General features: G+C 46.1%; 1 protein-coding gene across 1 annotated transcript in view; it reads left to right on the forward strand.

Moving 5' to 3' along the window:
• WDR72 (WD repeat domain 72) overlaps positions 1-18,951 on the forward strand; it is a 343,080-nt gene that overhangs the window by 156,917 nt on the left and 167,212 nt on the right. Inside the window, exons 6-7 of the mRNA XM_033920737.1 lie at positions 6,820-6,898; positions 17,558-17,729. Coding sequence (XP_033776628.1) covers positions 6,820-6,898; positions 17,558-17,729 — 251 coding nt within the window. The remainder of the gene's footprint in view (positions 1-6,819; positions 6,899-17,557; positions 17,730-18,951) is intronic.

Here is an 18,951-nt window from a genome sequence, read left to right on the forward strand (position 1 = left end):
AGGCTCGTCTTCTGCTCCTACCTGCCCTGCCGTGCACACATAGCTGACCGGAAGTCTTCCCGATGTCAGCGCTGATGTCGGAGGGAGGGAGGGAGGGCTTTGCTTAAGCCCTCCCTCCAACGTCAGCGCTGACATCGGGGAAGACTTCCGGTTGGCTATGTGTGCACGGCAGGGCAGGTAGGAACAGAAGACGAGCCTCACGGCTAGAGTTGTATTTGGCTGAGAAAGTTGCTAAGATGAGAGCTAGGAGGCAAACGCGGAACACAAAAGGGGGGAGGGAGTGCATTTTTGGACACAAAGCATGAACTTGGGAGAGAGGATGGAGGAAGGTAGGGAAAGAGGTGGGGGAGGGAGTGCGTTTTTGGACACAGAAGGCATGGACTTGGGAGAATGGAAGGGAGGGAAAGAGATGGTTGTTTACACGGGGAATGGAAGAAAGGAGAATTTTTGGTCCTAGGGAGGGAGTGAGGTATAGGCAGTGGCATACCAGGGTGGGGGCGGGGGGTATATTTGTCTATTTTTGTATAGTTGTTACTGAGGTGACATTGCATAAAGTCATCTGCCTTGACCTCTTTGAAAACCCGCGGAATATAAATGATAATTAACATTTTCTCTGTGTACAGTGTGCTTTGTGTTATTACAATTTTACTGTTGGTAGATCATTTTGACTTGGCCACAAAGGTAAGGGGGGGGGGGGGGGGAGCTGCTGAAAGACATCTAGTAATCTTTGCAGGCTTGACTGTGCAGGGAATTATTTTTGTAAAATCATGTTTTGTTATGTGACTGGCATTATTTAGACTTTAATTTTTATGATTGAATAGAATGAAAATGATATAAAATTACTTGCTTGTTTTTATGTGCATGCGCTGAAGGAAAGTGGAGAGAGAGAGGGCTGAGGACGCTGAAGGGAAATGGGGAAGAGAGAGTGGGGAGAAGACGCTGATTTATAAATTGGCAATTGTACAGAATATTGTTTCTTTTTATACTTTAATATAATAAGTTCAATATAAAACAATTCAAGGCTTGTGTCGATGGAATCAGGTGGTTTGCAGGGATGGGGACCGAGCTTACAGGGATTAGTCCAATAAAATGGTATTTTTTTATTTCTCATTATTTGTTTTATTTTTATTTGTTAATTTGTAAAGTGGTGATTGTTATGTATCAGTTTTTTCAAATTTACATCTACTGTCTTTATATTTTGCACTGTGTTACTGTTTTTGTGGTGTTGCATTGTATCTAGGGTCTGGTTTCTTGGCGGTTCAGTTTAACTTTAGTCTACATATTTCTATTTTTAGTTTGTGATTATTCCATATTGGGCAAGGGTGTATCTCTGTTCTGTGTGTATGAAAAGAATATAATTTTCAGTTGGCATTGACTGCAGGATGAATTGACTGTGCGGGATCTGGCTTGTTTAGTTTTGCAATGTATGTGTTGGTGTTCTATTGCTCACTGCAGTATTTAAGATGCTCATGTCCTAATAAACTTGATTGTTACTAAAAATCATATTTTTCATATAGATGGGGGGGTTCATAGTCAAAAACGCGCGCCGAAAACCCAGCGCAGACAATTGAGCGCAAGGCGGAAGCGCGCTGAAGAAAAACAGTATTTTAAGGGGCTCCGATGGGGGGTGTTGATGGGGAACCCCCCCCCCACACACTTTACTTAATAGAGATCACGCCGGCGTTGTGGGGGGCTTGGGGGGTTGTAACCCCCCTCATTTACTGAAAACTTAACTTTTTCCCTCTTTTTTATGGAAAAAGTGACGTTTTCAGTATAATGTGGGGGGTTACAACCCCCCAAACCCCCCACAACGCCGGCGCGATCTCTGTTAAGTAAAGTGGAGGGTTCCCTCCCCTGTCAGAGCCCTTTAAAATACTGTTTTTCTTCGGCGCGCTTCCGCCTTATGCTCAGTTGTCTGCGCTAGGTTGTCGTCGTGCCTTTGTTGTCGCGCGCTTTTGACCTGTCACCGGGTGGGGGGAGGGGGGTCAAAAAATGATGGGCCCTGGGTGTCACATACGCTAGGTATGCCACTGGGTCTGGGATTGGCATGTGGGATCTCTCGAACAGAGAAAGAGATAACGGTTACTGGGGATGGGCAGACTAGATGGGCCATTTCCTTCATCTGCCATCATGCTTCTATGTTTCTAATCCTACTCTCTAGGAACAAGGTTGGGGGATTGGATAGAAAAGAGAAAATATGCAGAGTCAAAGCTCCCGAATAAAATTTTCCCTGACTCGGGAGAATTCAGGGGGGGGGGGGGGAAGGGAAAGTTGCCCTTTACAAGCACTGAGAAACAGGGGAATTTCTGAAACACCTGACATCTGGTGGCCAAAGGAGGTTGGGTGAATCAGGACATACCCTTAGTAGCAGGGAACTTAAAATCAACTCAGAGGATTTAGGTGGGGAGGAGTTCACCAGCATACCGCTCTCCAATACCCCTCCTTTTTTTTGTAATTTAATCTTTATTGATTTTCAATTTTTTTATGATAATAACAATAATAAGGAAATTAAACAGTTCTCAACACATATCCAATATATATAAGAAATAATATAAGGAAATTAAACAACTGTTAGTTAGTCCACAATCATTGGGGGAGGAGTATCAATAAAATTGAAGATTGTTAACTCCATCTACTTTTAAAGGAAACAGGAAACAGTCAGGCAGCCTGAAGTGGACCCAAGCTATTAACAATGAGCTTTATTCCTGGCTATTGATAGGGGTACTAGCAATAGTCACCTCCTTTTCCAAACTAAATCTTGATAACTGCGGAATCAAAAAATATATATCTAACTCCCTTGAAGTTCACCCTACACTTACATGGGAATCTTAATACAAAAGTAGCACCCATTTTTAACACCTGGGGTCTCAAGAGTATAAATTGTTTCTTCTTTTTTTTGTGTTACTCTGGAAACATCTGGATACATTCTTATTTTTTGATTTAGAAAAAGAACTTCTTTATATTTGAAAAACAACTTTAAAAGCCACTCTCTGACTGAATCTAAGGCCAATTGAACAAAAAGTGTAGCAAAAGTTATCTGTTCTGATTCTGACTTCTCTATTATATTTGTCAAATCTAAACCATCAATGGGAAATTCTTGATGGTCCTCCTGAGGTTTCTTCTTTCCCAAGGAAATATAGTATATTTTTGAGGAAAAGAATTTTGTGGGATTTTCAGAACCTCCGAGAGATAACTCTTAAACATATCCAATGCTGAGGTAGTAATTAATTTAGGAAAATTAATCAATCTCAAATTTTGTCTCCGTGACAAGTTTTCCAATTGTTCCTTTTTAAAATTAATATTCCCATTATCTTTAATATGGAGCTGGTTTTGTGCTCCTAAAATTTCCAGGTTTTTTTCTTACTCCTCTGATTTTTTCTCCAATTTGCTCACTTTTTATTGTATAATTATAGTCTCAGACATTATCCCAGCACAGTGTGTTGATAAAGATTGTATCTGAGTTCCCAGGGAAATTTGTAAAGATGAAATTGCATCCGAGATAGAGTTCAAGTCGACCACTGGAGGTTTCTCCAGGGGAGATAGTGAATAGCTAAGTTTTAAATCTTTCAATCCCACAGTACCTGCTTGTATGTTCAATAGTGATATCTCTTGGCGTTCCCCAACCAATTCCAGGGTTCCACGCAGCGGTAGTTGTGATAAGAAGGCAGCAGAAACCCTCCGGACCACCAGATCTTCATCCTCCTCCTCTTCGCAACTCTCAGGAGCTGCATAGCTCCTATCACTCCCTGTGTCCTGTAACACTGGTCGGGGGAGTGGCTGCGCCGGCGCGTTAAGTAGTCACCTTGAATGAAGTGTCCGGGCTCTCCGATAAGCCCCCACCTCACGCCGAGGACTTTCCGTCCGATTCTTCTTGGGACCCGAGTTGGACGAATGCTTTCATCGGCCCCAGGCAATTGCTAAGTCCCGGGTTCCATGGGATAGACCTGGGTCTTGGATTTTCGCTTCACCATAAAGATGATGAAAGGTATAAGGTTCGATAGTGTTCAGCATTCTTCCCAACAGCTTCAGGCCACCATCTTAATTAGGCTCTTTCACCCAGGCTATCCAATGTCCCTCCTGAGGTAGAAATGGAAGAGCTACCAGAGGAAACTCTGCTGGTAGCTGACCTCAACTTCCAAGGGGAGCCGATGCAGCAAGAGCCCAGTGAGTGGAAGGCTGAAATGGGGCCAGAACTCATAGAGTGGGTCTGAGCAATGCATGCTGCAACTGCAAAGCAAGAACGAAGTTTAAACTGTGTTTTTCTTGTGTGTGTGTGTGGGGGTGGGGGGAGGTCTGCTCAGCCATGCTGACTGGGGCATAGAGTGTTAGGCTACTGAAAGCCTCACCTTGTTTGGAGAGACGTTTTCCTTTTGAACTGTGATGTATGATATTGAAAAAAGTGTGCATAACAGAATGAACTATTGAATTTGCTAATGAAATGCACAGCTGCCTAAACCAGGTAGGTGAATGAAGGGCATTGTGGGAATTGTGGTTTAGTCTAATTAATGGAGTGGTTTTCCTTTTTTGAATTCAAATGAAGTATGTTTTTGCTTGAACTGAGGAAACCTAGGGTAAAGTGTGATGAAATCATGGTATGCAATGTTAATGGACTATTGGTGCATTCTGCCAATAATAATAATAAGAACAATAAAACTTTGGTGAACTCTGACCTGTCTCTACTCGAGTTTGTGGAAAATACAGTGGCCTGCTAATGAGAATTCATAAGGACACACTGGCAGTAGCCACGCTGCCCAAATCAAGGCCACTTCTATAGTGCACCCCCAACCAGACCCCTCCAATATGAAGAGCCCACTGTTGGTAATACCCCCACCCTAGGTAGGGTTACCATATGGCTCCAGAAAAAAGAGGACAGATTGAGACATCTGGATTTCACTTCCATTGCTTTCAATGGAAGTAAAACCTGGAGTGAGGAATGAGGCAAGGCACATGTGGGTTACCAGATGTCTTCAAAAAAAGAAGGACAAATTGAGATATCCAGGTTTTACTTCCATTAAAAGCATTGGAAGTATGGAGAACAGACTGAGACATCTGGGTTTCACTTCCATTGAAAGTGATGGAAGTAAAACCTGGATGTCTCAATCCATCCTCCTTTCTCTGGAGCCATATGATAACCCTGCCTCACCCTTCCCAGGCCTCCCCAGGCCTATCTTTGTAAAATTCCTGGTGTCTAGTGGGCCAGGCAAGAGCAATCTGCAATCATTCCTACCCTTGCTGGTGCCAGTGACACCTAGTGGTAGTCTCATGGTTCTGTTGCTAGGGGTCATGTTTCCACATAAGGATTGAAGGCATAACATTGCTTACAAGGTGGTTTGCAAGCAATGTTATTCATTTATCAAGAGTCAGCAACTTGTGGTACTGAGATACTGCAGGTTAGTATCTCCCATGGTAAATCAAGGTGCAGAACCCCCCCCCCCCACATCTTTTATGCACCTTGAGTACTTCACCCCTCAGTGTCCAATTAACAGGCAGATCATTTAGTCTTTAAGTCAAAAGACCTAAAACAGGAGAGGGAAGGCCAACAAAATGGGTGACAGGTCAAATGCGCACAAGACAACAGCGCGTCCCGCTCGTGCTTGTTACTGAAAATGATCTGCGCTGAATCGTCTTGCGCTGAAATGTCTTGCGCTCGGTTGTCTTGGTGCTCAGTTGCCTTGCGCTCACTTGTCCGCGCATGTTTGTCCGTGCGCTGTTGTCTTGCGCGCATTTGATTATGAACCACAAAATGTGTCAATAATTTGTCAGTGTTTCATAAAGTCACAATGTAATTTCTCCTGCATTTCCAATTGTTGACAGTAGGACTATGATTATGAGTGGCTTTATAATAAAGGGCTGGATTCACTAAGCAAATCGATCATGTACCGATCGTGTTTCAGTGCATTTGCAGTGGGAGAATCACTACTGCGGCCTATAATTTCAGCAGTTGGAACCTAGGACAATAACAGGTGGACTTTAGTCTATGGCCCAGAAATATCAAAGAAGAGACAAGTTAATTTAATCATGTATTTTTAATGAGAATTACTAATGGGCAGACAAGATGGACCGTTCAGGTCTTTATCTGCTGTCACTTGCTATGTTGCTATGTTAGCCTCAACCAGGAAATTTAACTGGCCAGGAGCCATTTCTGGCTGGTTAAATCGCTCGGAATATCAACCTCTTAATTTTTTACTGTGGATAGAAAGCACTTTTTAAGTTGCACTGAAATTAGTGCTTGCATTTTTCAAATAGTTTGGGTCTGTTTAAAACACGGAGTGAAAGTGCTAATTTGTCTGCTTTAATGAAAGAGAACCAAATTGCCTCATGGTGGCACTGTTTATTCTTAACACAAAATGCTGTACCAGCATATCTCAAGGTTTAGAAGCTGGTATAGCGAAACTGCATTATAGGTTTCAGCATGTGCAGTCTGAATTCCGTGAAATGAACCATTTTAGGAGGATGTAGTTCCAAGGAATGACAGTTATGGTGACACACTGACAAGCTATAATGGCGATATACCTACAATTTGTTGTAGGCTTAAGCCTGACCTTAAAAAAGTAAGGCTTGTTGCTTGGCAGAAGGATGTAATTACCAAAACAAAGAGAAACAGATACCCCATGTCATTCCCTGGTAATGACCGCAACATTTTCTTGCCCGGTTATCTGTTAAAAAAAAAAAAAAAATGCTACATAAATGGTCAAAATGCACTTACAATAGAGCTCTACTGAAAAAATAAAACAGAAGCACAGCAACTTGATGTCACAAATTATTTTCCAACCAATTGACTAAAAATGATAAGGAATAATATAAGGTTGTCTTTGGCAGGGAGATCTGTGTCTGGAATGTCACCAATGGACAGTGCATTGAAAATGCGATGCTTCCATATAGGCACACATCCATCTGTGTAAGTAGTATACCTTCTTTTCATTTATTTGTTCACTATAATTCTATGTTCTACATGCCAATTAAGAAATATACCTTTTTATTATTTAGAGAAATGCATGAAATAGCTCTTGGCTTCTAGTCAGCTCTGACCTCAGCAGCTTTAATTCTCCTGACCAACTTTACAGGCCACAGGAGGAGATCTGTTTTCATGATGGTTGGGAAAAATAAATTTTGAAAACAAAGCAAAGTCATTTCCACTTTTTCCTCCTCTTTTCTACAAACAGCCTTACTTACAAAGGAGCATTAGCATCAACCAACGTGTCCTCTAAGACACCTGGGAAGTCCTTCACCCACATTCCTACCATGGGGGATAGTGCAACAGTACGAGGGGCCGCTGAAACGTTTTCAGCCCAATCAAGAAGAGAATGATGTGGAGCCATGAAACATGAGTTTTTTCACACTTCTCTTGACACTTTTCATTTCAGTGAGGCAGATACATCTAGTAAATGGGCACAAGTATAGGGAAACCAAGCCATTGTGACATCACTGATAAGCCCAGTTCCATAAACTGGTATGTGGTTCGGTAAAAGAGGTTCAACCCAAGAAGATTTCAGATTGCTAGGGAGAAAACCCACCTAGTTGGACAGAGAACAAAATGGCGTCAGCGTGGTAGCAGTGAGAAAGATCCTCTCCGCTGTACCTTGCTATTTACTTGACAATATTGCTTCATATCGAGGACTTTTGGTTCTGCGATGCCCCACACTAAACGTAAGGGCTTTCTTCTGGAGGACCCTTCCTCACCCTGGCAAGCTACGTTTGATAGATTTCTTACGAGCTCACCGGCCAGTTTGGAAGGAGGAAGTTTCCCAGCGTTAACTCCGGTGGAGGGAGCCGCTGTGGTTTTGGAATTGGAGATATCATTATCCCCTCCTGCAGCCCGATTTCCTCCAAATCCGGCGTCATAGGACATGGTGAGGGCAAACGCGGATGACCGGAGGAGCCTGACACCTTCGACGAATCTCCATCACAGACGGCGGAAGAGATCAACATTTCCCAGGTTACTTTGGAAAACGTTTGGCGAGTCCTACAGAAGCTCGAGGTGGCCACTACGAAGTCTGCAGGTGATACTTCAACTATATTAGCCAAAATAGATATACTATCAGCTTCAGTACAAAATATACTAATTGAAACTAATGCTAAATTTACTCAAATTGACGCAAAAATTTCCTCAATGCAGAAACTCTCAGGCTCCTTCATTAAAGAAAGGGAGTTTTTTCAAAGGAAAATTGAACAATTAGAAAATTATAATAGAAGGTTAAACCTAAGAGTCCTGCTTTAACTCCATTAGTTTAAAAAATTTCTTATGGAGAATTTGCAATACACAACAGAGACTATTCCACCAATAAACAGGATTTACTATCTTCCTAATAAAAAAAGCTGATTTACCTGTAGAGAGCGATCAGGCTGATAAACCACAATTACAAGCATTTGACTTCAATAATATAACGGACATACTGGAGAATTTACAAGAGGCTATTGAATATAGAGGGACTTTGCTACTCTCATTCGTATTTGAGCAGGACTTAAATTCCTTAATGAGAATCTTTTTTCGTCATTCACATACCCTATTTTTTGGTCAGAAGATCTGGGTTTTCCCGGATGTTGCCAAGTCAGCTCAAGAATGGAGAAAACTTTTTGGGGTATGAGAGAAGAAGTAAGGAAAATGGATGCCACGTTTTTGTTAAGTTACCCGTGTAAATGTATTGTTCGATATACTGGTATTAAATATATATTCTTTGTACCGGAACAACTTCGCAGGTTCCTGGACATGAAGAAAATAACATAGGCTGCATTAGAAGAAAATGGCCTGGTTTTGTAACCATGTTATGCCTTTTCCTTTTAATAATGATGTGTAATTTAGAGCACTTTTATCTTTTCCTTTTATGTTTCTCTAAATTTATTGAGGTCAAATAAGAGCTTAAAATGATGTTTAAGATTTAATTTCCAACTCAATTAATTGAACTTGCCATTTGATAAATTATATGTTTTCAATTCTAAAAGGAATACCTTTAGTAAATTGAACTTGATGTTTAAAATTTGAAAATTTCCTTTGAACTTGGGGGGAAATTTATTTGTTTTCTTAATATTAATGCTCTAATTTTCTGTAACAAGACGTTATCTTGTGTATGAGTTTGAAAAATTAATTTAAAAAAAACAACAAAAACCCCAATGTCAAAACATAGCATTATGATTCTGCAAATTGGCACTTTGCAAAATAAAATAGCACTTTTTTTTCAGCCACAGTGATAAAATAATGCTCAGAATTTAGGATGCTGAGAACTTTTCAGCACCCCTCGTATAATTTGCACATGCAAATTTACACATTAGTTGGAAACAGTGCACCAATTTTATAGAATTAGGGAGTTACTGCTAATAGCTTAAAAATAGTTAGGGCTGGGTTCTGAAAACAGCGCCATTATCGGCAGCCACCTAAAAAAAGCGGCACTGTTAACTGAAAGTTAACTGAAAACCTGAGCACAATTTAGTAAATAGTGGACATTGTACTTCGCAACAAAACAAAGAGAAAGGGTTCCAAACTAAACTGCAGTAAAAACCAACCGAGAGCAAACAAAACAAAACTGCAGATATGTACAAGACTTAGGCAAAAATTTATTGTGACAAAATAATTATATGCAAACCCTTTTACCAATCAGGGGACCCGACACGGTCCGTGTTTCGGACAAACCTTCGTCAGGGGTCCATGGTAAAAAAAAGGGGGATAATAAAAAAGTCACAAGAAACTGTAGAGTAGCAGCAGAGTGTGAGCGACGTCAAAATTCGCCACTACAATGAGCCGTCGCCACTACAATGAGCCTGCGACGGCAATTACTTCAGACAGTTTTGATTTTAATCATAATTGAGTTTTACAGAAAATTCAAAACAAAGTCAGACCTCTGCCAGAACAAGCATAAAACCTCCCTCCCTCTCCCCAGTTGATTGGGGTTGGCATATCAACAACATGCTATCCCAAAGAAGTAGATTTAAGGCAGAATTTGATGAAAGAAGATGCCTGGTGAAGCTATTCTTTCCCCCACCATTTTTTTTAAGTTACATATTTAATGTTGGTACCTGCTGGGCTGAAGTAGTTTAATGCAGGGTAGAGTCTAGCTCCGGAGCTGAACAGTTATGCTGCCCAGTCTCTCCCGCACTCCTCTGCACAGCCGCAGAGAGTGATGGCAGGCTTGTGCCAACGAGATTCTTGAGGGGAGGTCTCATGCCAAGGCTCACTACTGGGAGAGCTCTGCACATCCACCCATCTGGGATCCCTTCTACATGGAAGTGCTCATGTTTGGCCATCAAACTCCATCTCTGTCTCCCTGATTGGTGGATGTACAGAGCTCTCCCATGTGAGTGGCAATCAGGAGCTGGTGAGCTGAGGGATCAAGAAGCTTAGAGGGAACATTGGAACAAAGGTAGGCTGGCATTTCCGTGGGAACCCTGGAGAACCAGCATCTATTCCTGTGGGAGTCCTGTGGACCTAAGGGGGGATCCCTGCGGAAGTTCCATGGACCTAGTGGACCCCCGCGTGAGTCCCATGGACCTGGGGGGATTCCCATAATCCCCATGCAGATCTCTACTCCAACCCAGTCCCCAGCACACCTAGCCAGTAGGGTTTTCAGGATATCCCTAGTGAATATGCATGAGAAACGTACATTTACATACCTAGGACGCAGTGCATGTATATCTGACTCATGTAAACTAAGCCTTAAGTTTATATACCACATCTTCTCCACGGAAGTGGAGCTCGACACGGTTTACAAAGCTTAAAAAATATAGGAAGAGAGAAGAGAAAGAGTTTACAAAGCATAAAAAGAGGAGATGTAATCAGGAGAAGAGATGTTATATGCTAGAGAAAAGCCAGGTTTTCAGTTGTTTTCGGAATAGTTGGAGGGAGCCCAGGTTCCGCAGCGGGACAGTGAGATCGTTCCAGAGGCCCGTGATTTTGGAGAGGAGGGATCTACCCAGTTTACCTGCGTGGAGGATGCCATGTAGAGAGGGGAAGGATAGTTTATGTCTGTGGGCTGATCTGGTGGTAGTTGGTGTCGGGGCGAGGAAGGATAGAGGGATTAGGGGCGGAAGGATGCCGTGAATGATCTTGAAAGCCAGGCAGGAGCATTTGAAATGAATTCTGGAAAGTACTGGGAGCCAGTGAAGATTGGTAAGTAGAGGGGAGACGTGGTACTCGTATATGTTTTGTGGATATCCTGAAATCTTGACTAGTTGGGTGTGCTCTGAGGACTGAGTTGAGAAGAACTGCTCTATACTACTGATCACCAATACACAAGTTTATAATCTACATGGTTTTACACACTGCAGTGTTAGAGGAGTACCCAAGCTCTAATTGGGCCCTATCCGGTTAAATATGCATAGAGTTACCAGATTTTAGGCCTGTAAATCCGGACACATACCCCCCCCCCCCGTGCCACCCAGCCCCACCCTGTTCTGCCCAAGTCATGCACCATTCCGCCCCAGCCCTGCCCCTGAATTTTTCCTCCTCAAGCTCGGAGACACATTTGGAGGGCCTCCAAGCAAGCGCAGGTGTGACGCAATGACATCACACGCAAGCGCACATGCTTGTGACATCACCACGGTGCATCTGCGCATGTGCAGATGCCCTCCTGCTGTGGCCCCGAGCTTGAAGCTTTTCAAAACCCGGACAAAATGCCAGGTATTGAAAAGCCATCCAGACACCTGGACAGTCCTGTAAAAAGAGGTCCAGGTAAATTTGGACATCTGGTATCCCTACATATGCAGATACAGTAAGCACAGTTACTTACCGTAACAGGTGTTATCCAGGGACAGCAGGCAGATATTCTTAACGTATGGGTGACGTCACCGACGGAGCCCCGGTACGGACCTTTTTAACTAGAAAGTTCTAGTTGGCCGCACCGCGCATGCGCCGGTGCCTTCCCGCCCGACGGAGGAGTGCGTGGTCTCCAGTTAAGATAAGCCAGCTAAGAAGCCAACCCGGGGAGGTGGGTGGGTCGTAAGAATATCTGCCTGCTGTCCCTGGATAACACCTGTTACGGTAAGTAACTGTGCTTTATCCCAGGACAAGCAGGCAGCATATTCTTAACGTATGGGTGACCTCCAAGCTAACAGAGAGGGAGGGGGGATGGTTGGCCATTAGGAAAATAAATTTTGTAACACAGATTGGCCGAAGTGTCCATCCCGCCTGGAGAAGGCATCCAGGCAGTAGTGAGTAGTGAATGTGTGAACTGAAGACCAAGTGGCCGCCTTGCAGATTTCCTCAATAGGCGTAGAACGGAGGAAAGCCACAGAAGCAGCCATAGCTCGGACCCTGTGGGCCGTGACAGCTCCTTCCAGCGACAGGCCAGCCCGAGCATAACAGAACGCAATACAGGCAGCAAGCCAATTGGACAGCGTCCGTTTAGATACAGGGTGACCCAGACGGTTAGGATCGAAGGTCAGAAAGAGTTGAGGAGAGGAGCGGTGAGCCCTGGTACGGTCAAGGTAGTACGCCAGGGCACGCTTACAATCCAGCGTGTGAAGAGCCTGTTCCCCAGGATGAGAATGGGGTTTAGGGAAGAAGACAGGCAGTACGATGGACTGGTTGAGGTGAAAGGCTGAAACCACCTTAGGAAGGAATTTAGGATGGGTACGCAGAACCACCTTGTCATGGTGAAAAACAGTGAACGGTGGATCGGCGACCAGTGCATGTAGCTCACTAACCCTCCTGGCAGAGGTGATGGCAATGAGGAAAAGCACCTTCCATGTGAGAAGTTTGAGCGAGGTAGTAGCCAGAGGCTCAAAAGGAGGTTTCATGAGGGCTGACAAAACCACATTGAGGTCCCAGACGACGGGGGGAGGCTGAAGAGGTGGTTTGATATTGAAGAGGCCTCTCATGAACCGGGAAACCAGAGGATGAGCCGTGAGGGGTTTTCCAAGAATAGGCTCATGAAACGCAGTGATGGCACAGAGGTGCACTCTGATTGAGGTCGACTTGAGGCCAGCGTCGGAGAGAGAGAGCAAATAGTCCAGTACAGTTTCCACCGCCAGGGAGGTGGGATTGTGATGATGAAGGAGACACCAAGCGGAGAACCGGGTCCACTTCTGATGGTAACATTGGAGTGTGGAGGGTTTCCTGGAGGCATCCAAAATGCGACGGACCGGCTGAGACAGGTTTGCTGGAGAGGTCAGCCCGAGAGAAACCAAGCTGTCAGGTGGAGGGAAGACAGATTGGGATGTAGCAGAGACTGATGTTGCTGCGTAAGCAGAGAAGGAAATACAGGAAGAGGAATGGGCTCCCTGGAGCTGAGTTGAAGCAGGAGGGAGAACCAGTGTTGTCTGGGCCACCGAGGAGCGATGAGAATCATGGTGGCCCTGTCCTTGCGGAGCTTGAACAGGGTCCGCAGCATCAGAGGAAGTGGAGGGAAGGCATAGAGGAACCGATCCGTCCAGTCGAGTAGGAAAGCATCCGGGGCCAGACGATGTGGAGAGAAGAGTCTGGAGCAGAACTGGGGCAGCTGATGGTTGTGAGGAGCTGCAAAGAGGTCCACCTGTGGAGTGCCCCATCGAGCAAAGATGGAGTGGAGAGTGGGAGGATCCAGGGTCCACTCGTGAGGTTGAAGGATGCGGCTGAGCCGGTCGGCCAGGGAGTTCTGTTCGCCCTGGATATAGACGGCTTTGAGATACAGATTGTGGGCTGTGGCCCAGGTCCAAATCCGGAGGGCCTCCTGACAAAGGGGACGAGATCCGGTGCCTCCTTGCTTGTTGATGTAGTACATGGCGACTTGGTTGTCCGTGCATAGGAGAAGAACTTGAGGATAGAGAAGGTGCTGGAAGGCCTTGAGAGCATAAAACATGGCTCTGAGTTCCAGGAAATTGATGTGATGTTGACGCTCCTGAGGGGTCCAGAGTCCCTGGGTGCGTAAATCCCCCATGTGAGCTCCCCATGCATAGGGGGAGGCATCTGTGGTGATGATCATGGAATGAGGGGGCGGATGAAGAAGGAGGCCCCTGGAAAGATTTGAGGAGTTCAACCACCATTGAAGAGATTGCTGAAGAGATGATGTTACAGAGATGGGATGAGAAAGAGGATCCCTGGTCTGTGACCATTGGTTGGCGAGGGTCCATTGTGGTATTCTCAGATGGAGTCGCGCCAGAGGAACCACATGGACTGTGGAGGCCATGTGACCCAGAAGAATCATCATCTTGCGAGCAGGGATGGATGGTTGGAGGAGTACCTGTCGACAGAGGTGAAGCAGTGTCCGGTGCCGGTCGGCAGGAAGGAACGCTCTCATGGAGTTGGTATCGAGAAGAGCTCCGATGAACTGAAGGCGCTGCGTGGGAAGCAGATGCGACTTGGGATAATTGATCTCGAACCCCAGGAGATGGAGGAAAGAGATGGTGTGGTGAGTGGATTGCAGCACAAGTGGAGCGGTTGTTGCTTTCACCAACCAATCGTCCAAGTAGGGGAACACTTGTAGGTTGTGGGACCTGAGAAAGGCCGCTACCACAATCAGGCACTTGGTGAACACCCTGGGCGATGATGCGAGACCAAAGGGCAGCACCCTGTATTGATAGTGGTGATTCTGAACCTGGAATCGGAGGTAGCGACGTGAAGCCTGATGGATTGGAATGTGGGTGTAGGCCTCCTTGAGGTCCAGGGAACATAGCCAGTCGTGTTGAGAGAGAAGAGGATAAAGTGTGGCAAGGGAGAGCATTCTGAACTTCTCCTTGACCAAACACTTGTTGAGGTTCCTGAGGTCGAGGATAGGACGAAGATCTCCCGTTTTCTTGGGTACCAGGAAGTAGCGGGAGTAAAAACCCTGACCCCTCTGGTCTTGCGGAACTTCTTCGATGGCATTGAGGAGGAGAAGGGATTGGACCTCCCGAAGGAGGAGAGGAATTTGGGAGGAGTGAGAAGCAGACTCTACGGGAGGATGATCTATGGGTAGAGTTTGGAACCTTAGTGAGTATCCGTGACGGATGATGTTGAGAACCCACAGGTCTGACGTGATGGCCTCCCAGCGGCGGAGGAAGATGGTGAGGCGGCCTCCGATAGGCTGAGGAAGAGGCATGGAAGGTTGGAGACTGGCTATGCCCTGGAGAAAAGAGTCAAAAGGGCTGAGGGTTTTTAGTCGAAGGGAGAGGCTTGGTCGCCTGGTGGGACTGAGAACGAGCCTGAGTGTGTTGTTGTTGTTGGTGGCGAGGCCGGCGAGATTGTTGCTGAGGAGGATTCAGCGGCCTGGCAGAGAATCGACGTTGATAAGAGGACTGAGGCCTGTATGGTCGAGCCGGTGGAGTCTTCTTTTTCGGCTTAATGAGGGTGTCCCATCTGGTCTCATGAGCCGAAAGTTTTTGTGTTGTGGTATCCAGAGATTCCCCAAAAAGTTCATCACCAAGGCAGGGCGCGTTGGCGAGACGGTCTTGGTGGTTCACATCAAGGTCAGACACCCTCAACCAGGCTAGGCGTCGCATGGCTACAGCTAGTGCAGAGGCTCGTGAAGTAAGCTCGAAGGAGTCGTAAATCGAGCGCACCATAAATTTTCTGAGCTGAAGGAGGCTGGAAATCTGCTGTTGGAAAAGTGGGATTTTACGCTCGGGTACATACTTTTCCAAAGCAGAAAGTTGTTGGACCAGGTGTTTCATATAAAATGAAAAATGAAACGAGTAATTGTTGGCTCTGTTAGCCAGCATGGCATTCTGGTACAGGCGCTTTCCAAATTTGTCCATAGTTTTTCCCTCTCTGCCAGGAGGGGTAGAGGCATACACACTAGATCCCTGAGATTTCTTTAGAGTGGACTCTACAAGGAGGCTCTCATGGGGCAATTGGGTTTTATCAAATCCCGGGATCGGGATGACCCGGTATAAACTGTCCAGTTTTTTAGGGGCACCTGGGACAGTCAGTGGGGTTTCCAAATTTTTATAAAATGTTTCCCGTAGGATATCATGTACGGGGAGTTTAAGAAATTCCTTGGGAGGTTGGTCGAAGTCCAAGGCTTCTAAAAATGCCTGTGACTTCTTGGAGTCGGACTCAAGTGGGATGGAGAGAGCCGCAGACATCTCCCGAAGGAATTTCGTGAAGGAGGATTGCTCGGGCTTGGAAGTGGTTTCAGCCATAGAGGGTTCCTCATCGGTAGAAGAGGCATCCTCTTCGGTACCGAGTGGGGATTGTTCCCATAGGTCTGGGTCCCTGACAGCCGGCTCAGTATGGCGTGTTTTAGAAAGGGACTTGCCAGATCGCATGGATACGGTGCCGGGGGATGAAGACCGGCGTCGATCCCTGTCCCTGGAGGAATGGTGCCCATCCCGGTCCCGAGATGACCGGCGTCGATCTGGGGCCTGGGTCGGGTCCTCTGCCGAGCGAGTCTGAAGTACAGGCTGAGCAGATAAGACCGGCATGGATGTGTTCAGCGGTACCGAAGGGGTGGATACCGGTGGGGCGGTACCAGGCTCGGTCTGGACTGGTACCGGAAGGAGCGGTGCCAGTATGGTTGGAAGGAGCTGTTGGAGTTGCTTCTGCAGCTGCTCCTGAAGTTTGTCCTGGAGGATGGCCGAGATCCGGTCCTCCAAAGGGGGCACCGGTACCGCTTTAGATTTCTTCGGTACCATAGGTGCTGCTCGACGCTCCGGCGATGAGGAGGCCGATGACGAGGCACTCACCGTGATCGGAGTGGAGCGTTTACGGGATCGGCGGGACGTCGGAAGAACCGGTGTCACCGCTGTAACAGGAGGTCGCTCAAGGGAAGTGGAAGGCTTCTTAGCCGGCTTACCTGGCGCTATCGACCCCGAAGGAGGATCAGGCGGTGTCGATGTGGCCGGTGCCGATTTAGGCGGTGCCGTCGACGTCGGGGCCTGCTCCATGGTAGAACCGGTACCGAAAAGAATATTTTGCTGTATTTGCCGGTTCTTAAGTGTGCGTTTCTTGAGAGTTGCACAGCGGGTGCAGGTGTCAGCCCGATGCTCTGGACCCAAACACTGAAGGCACCAATTGTGTGGGTCAGTCAGAGAGATCGGGCGTGCACACCGCTGGCACTTCTTGAAGCCCGGTTGCGGGGGCATGAAGGGAAACACGGCCTCCGCGAAATCAAACCCGGAGGCTTGTATGATTACAACAGGCCCCGCCGGGGCCGGCTGCAAAAAAGCAAAGAAAAGACACGAGTTTTTTTTTTTTTTTTTTTTGAAAAGAAAGGCAAAGTCAAAAGACAAAATATAGAACAAAAAGGGATCAAAAAATCGCGAGCGGGAAGGCAAAATAGAGTTTTCAACGGCCGTTGAAAGCACATGCGTCTTCTTCGCTCCGCGGAAACGAAGAAACTGGAGACCACGCACTCCTCCGTCGGGCGGGAAGGCACCGGCGCATGCGCGGTGCGGCCAACTAGAACTTTCTAGTTAAAAAGGTCCGTACCGGGGCTCCGTCGGTGACGTCACCCATACGTTAAGAATATGCTGCCTGCTTGTCCTGGGATAATGACATAGTGAGGAGATGTCATGTTTCACAAAAGCATATAAAAGGTTCAGATTTGTACTGTATATATCAAGTTTAATTGGTACCGATAATTTGCTCAGCAAGCACCGTAATGTGTATATTTAAATATACATTTTTTTCCTCTCCCTTTTCTTTTCTTTTTGTTTAATTCCACTCTGGCAGTATTACCATAGCTCATTCCGAATGACAGGAGAAGGCTGGCTTCTCTGTTGTGGACAGTATCAAGATGTTCTTATTATCGATGCAAAGACTTTGGAGGTTCTTCACACCCTGAAGTCTCAGGCCTCAGACTGGATCAGTTGCATGTGCCTTATTCACTCCACAAGGATTCAAGGTATGAACTCGTGGCGGAGTCGTTTTCGTAATAGAAAGAAAAGATACAGCATGCACATCTGGCTGATCTTGGGCACGGTTTGTGCCTCAAAAGGGGCAATTCGGAAATTTTTAACTTAGCAGCTAATTTTCTAATACAGTCATTGAAAAATATGTCCATACAAAAGACATTTGCACCTTCCATGCAGGTAGCTGACCAGGGGAAAAAAATGAGTGGAATAGGCAACTTTTACTCTGCCTTTTTCTGTTGTTGTCAAATCAGAGCAGGCAGAGTTTTGTTTGCTAATGACATGTTGAGAAAGGAGAGGAAGCGGCTTCTCAGTTCAAGCCCCCTCAACCGTACGATCCCCGTGGCTAGGGTTACCAGATTTTACTATTGTAAAATATGAATCCATGGTCCCGCCCCCAGGCCCGCCCAGTTTTACCCAAATCACGCCCCGTTCTACCCCCCCCATCCCCCCCTGTTCTCATGCTTGGTGCAGCATTGGGAGGGCATGTGCGCATGTGCATGACATCACCACATTGCATCCCTGCATGCGCAGATGCCCTCCCCATGCAGTCCTGAGCTGGAAGCTTTCAAAACCCAAAGTGCCAGGTTTTGAAAAGCCGTCTGAATGCCTGGACATGTCCTATAAAAAGAGGACATGTCCGGATAAATCCAGATGTCTGGCTACCCTACCCATGACCCTAAGGGGCTCCTTAGGCCTACCTAAATTTTTGGTAGTCTAGCAGGGGTCTGTTGGGGGCAGAAGTAATGCCATTGCCAAGGCCACCTCCAATATGGCAGCTGCAACCTTTTACCATAGTCCTGTGGGGTCTCAGTACTACCGCAAGACTTTGGTGAAAGGTCACCGCCACTATATTAGATGTGTCAAGAAACATAGGCACGAGCAAATAGGCATCACTTCTGTCCTAAAAGATCCCACTAGACTACCAGAGATTCAGGTAAGCCTGGGGGCCCAATAGGGAGTAAGGAGGGGCTGTGAGAAAAGTAGGGGCTGTCAGCTCTTGGTGGGGGGCACTGAACATTTTTGTTTTGTGTTGGTTTGCTCTAATGGCAAAGAAGTGCATGGCCATTATCAGAAATTAGAACATGAGCCTTTACTACCACCAATTTTGTAGGTGATAATTACTCATGCACTAATCAGAGCATGGTAATGCAAATGCGTTGATTAGCATAGAAATACCTACTCTACCCCAGACACCCCGCTCCCACACACACA

This window comes from Geotrypetes seraphini, chromosome 14 (assembly GCF_902459505.1).
Source record: "Geotrypetes seraphini chromosome 14, aGeoSer1.1, whole genome shotgun sequence".
NCBI classification, from domain to species: Eukaryota; Metazoa; Chordata; class Amphibia; order Gymnophiona; family Dermophiidae; genus Geotrypetes; species Geotrypetes seraphini.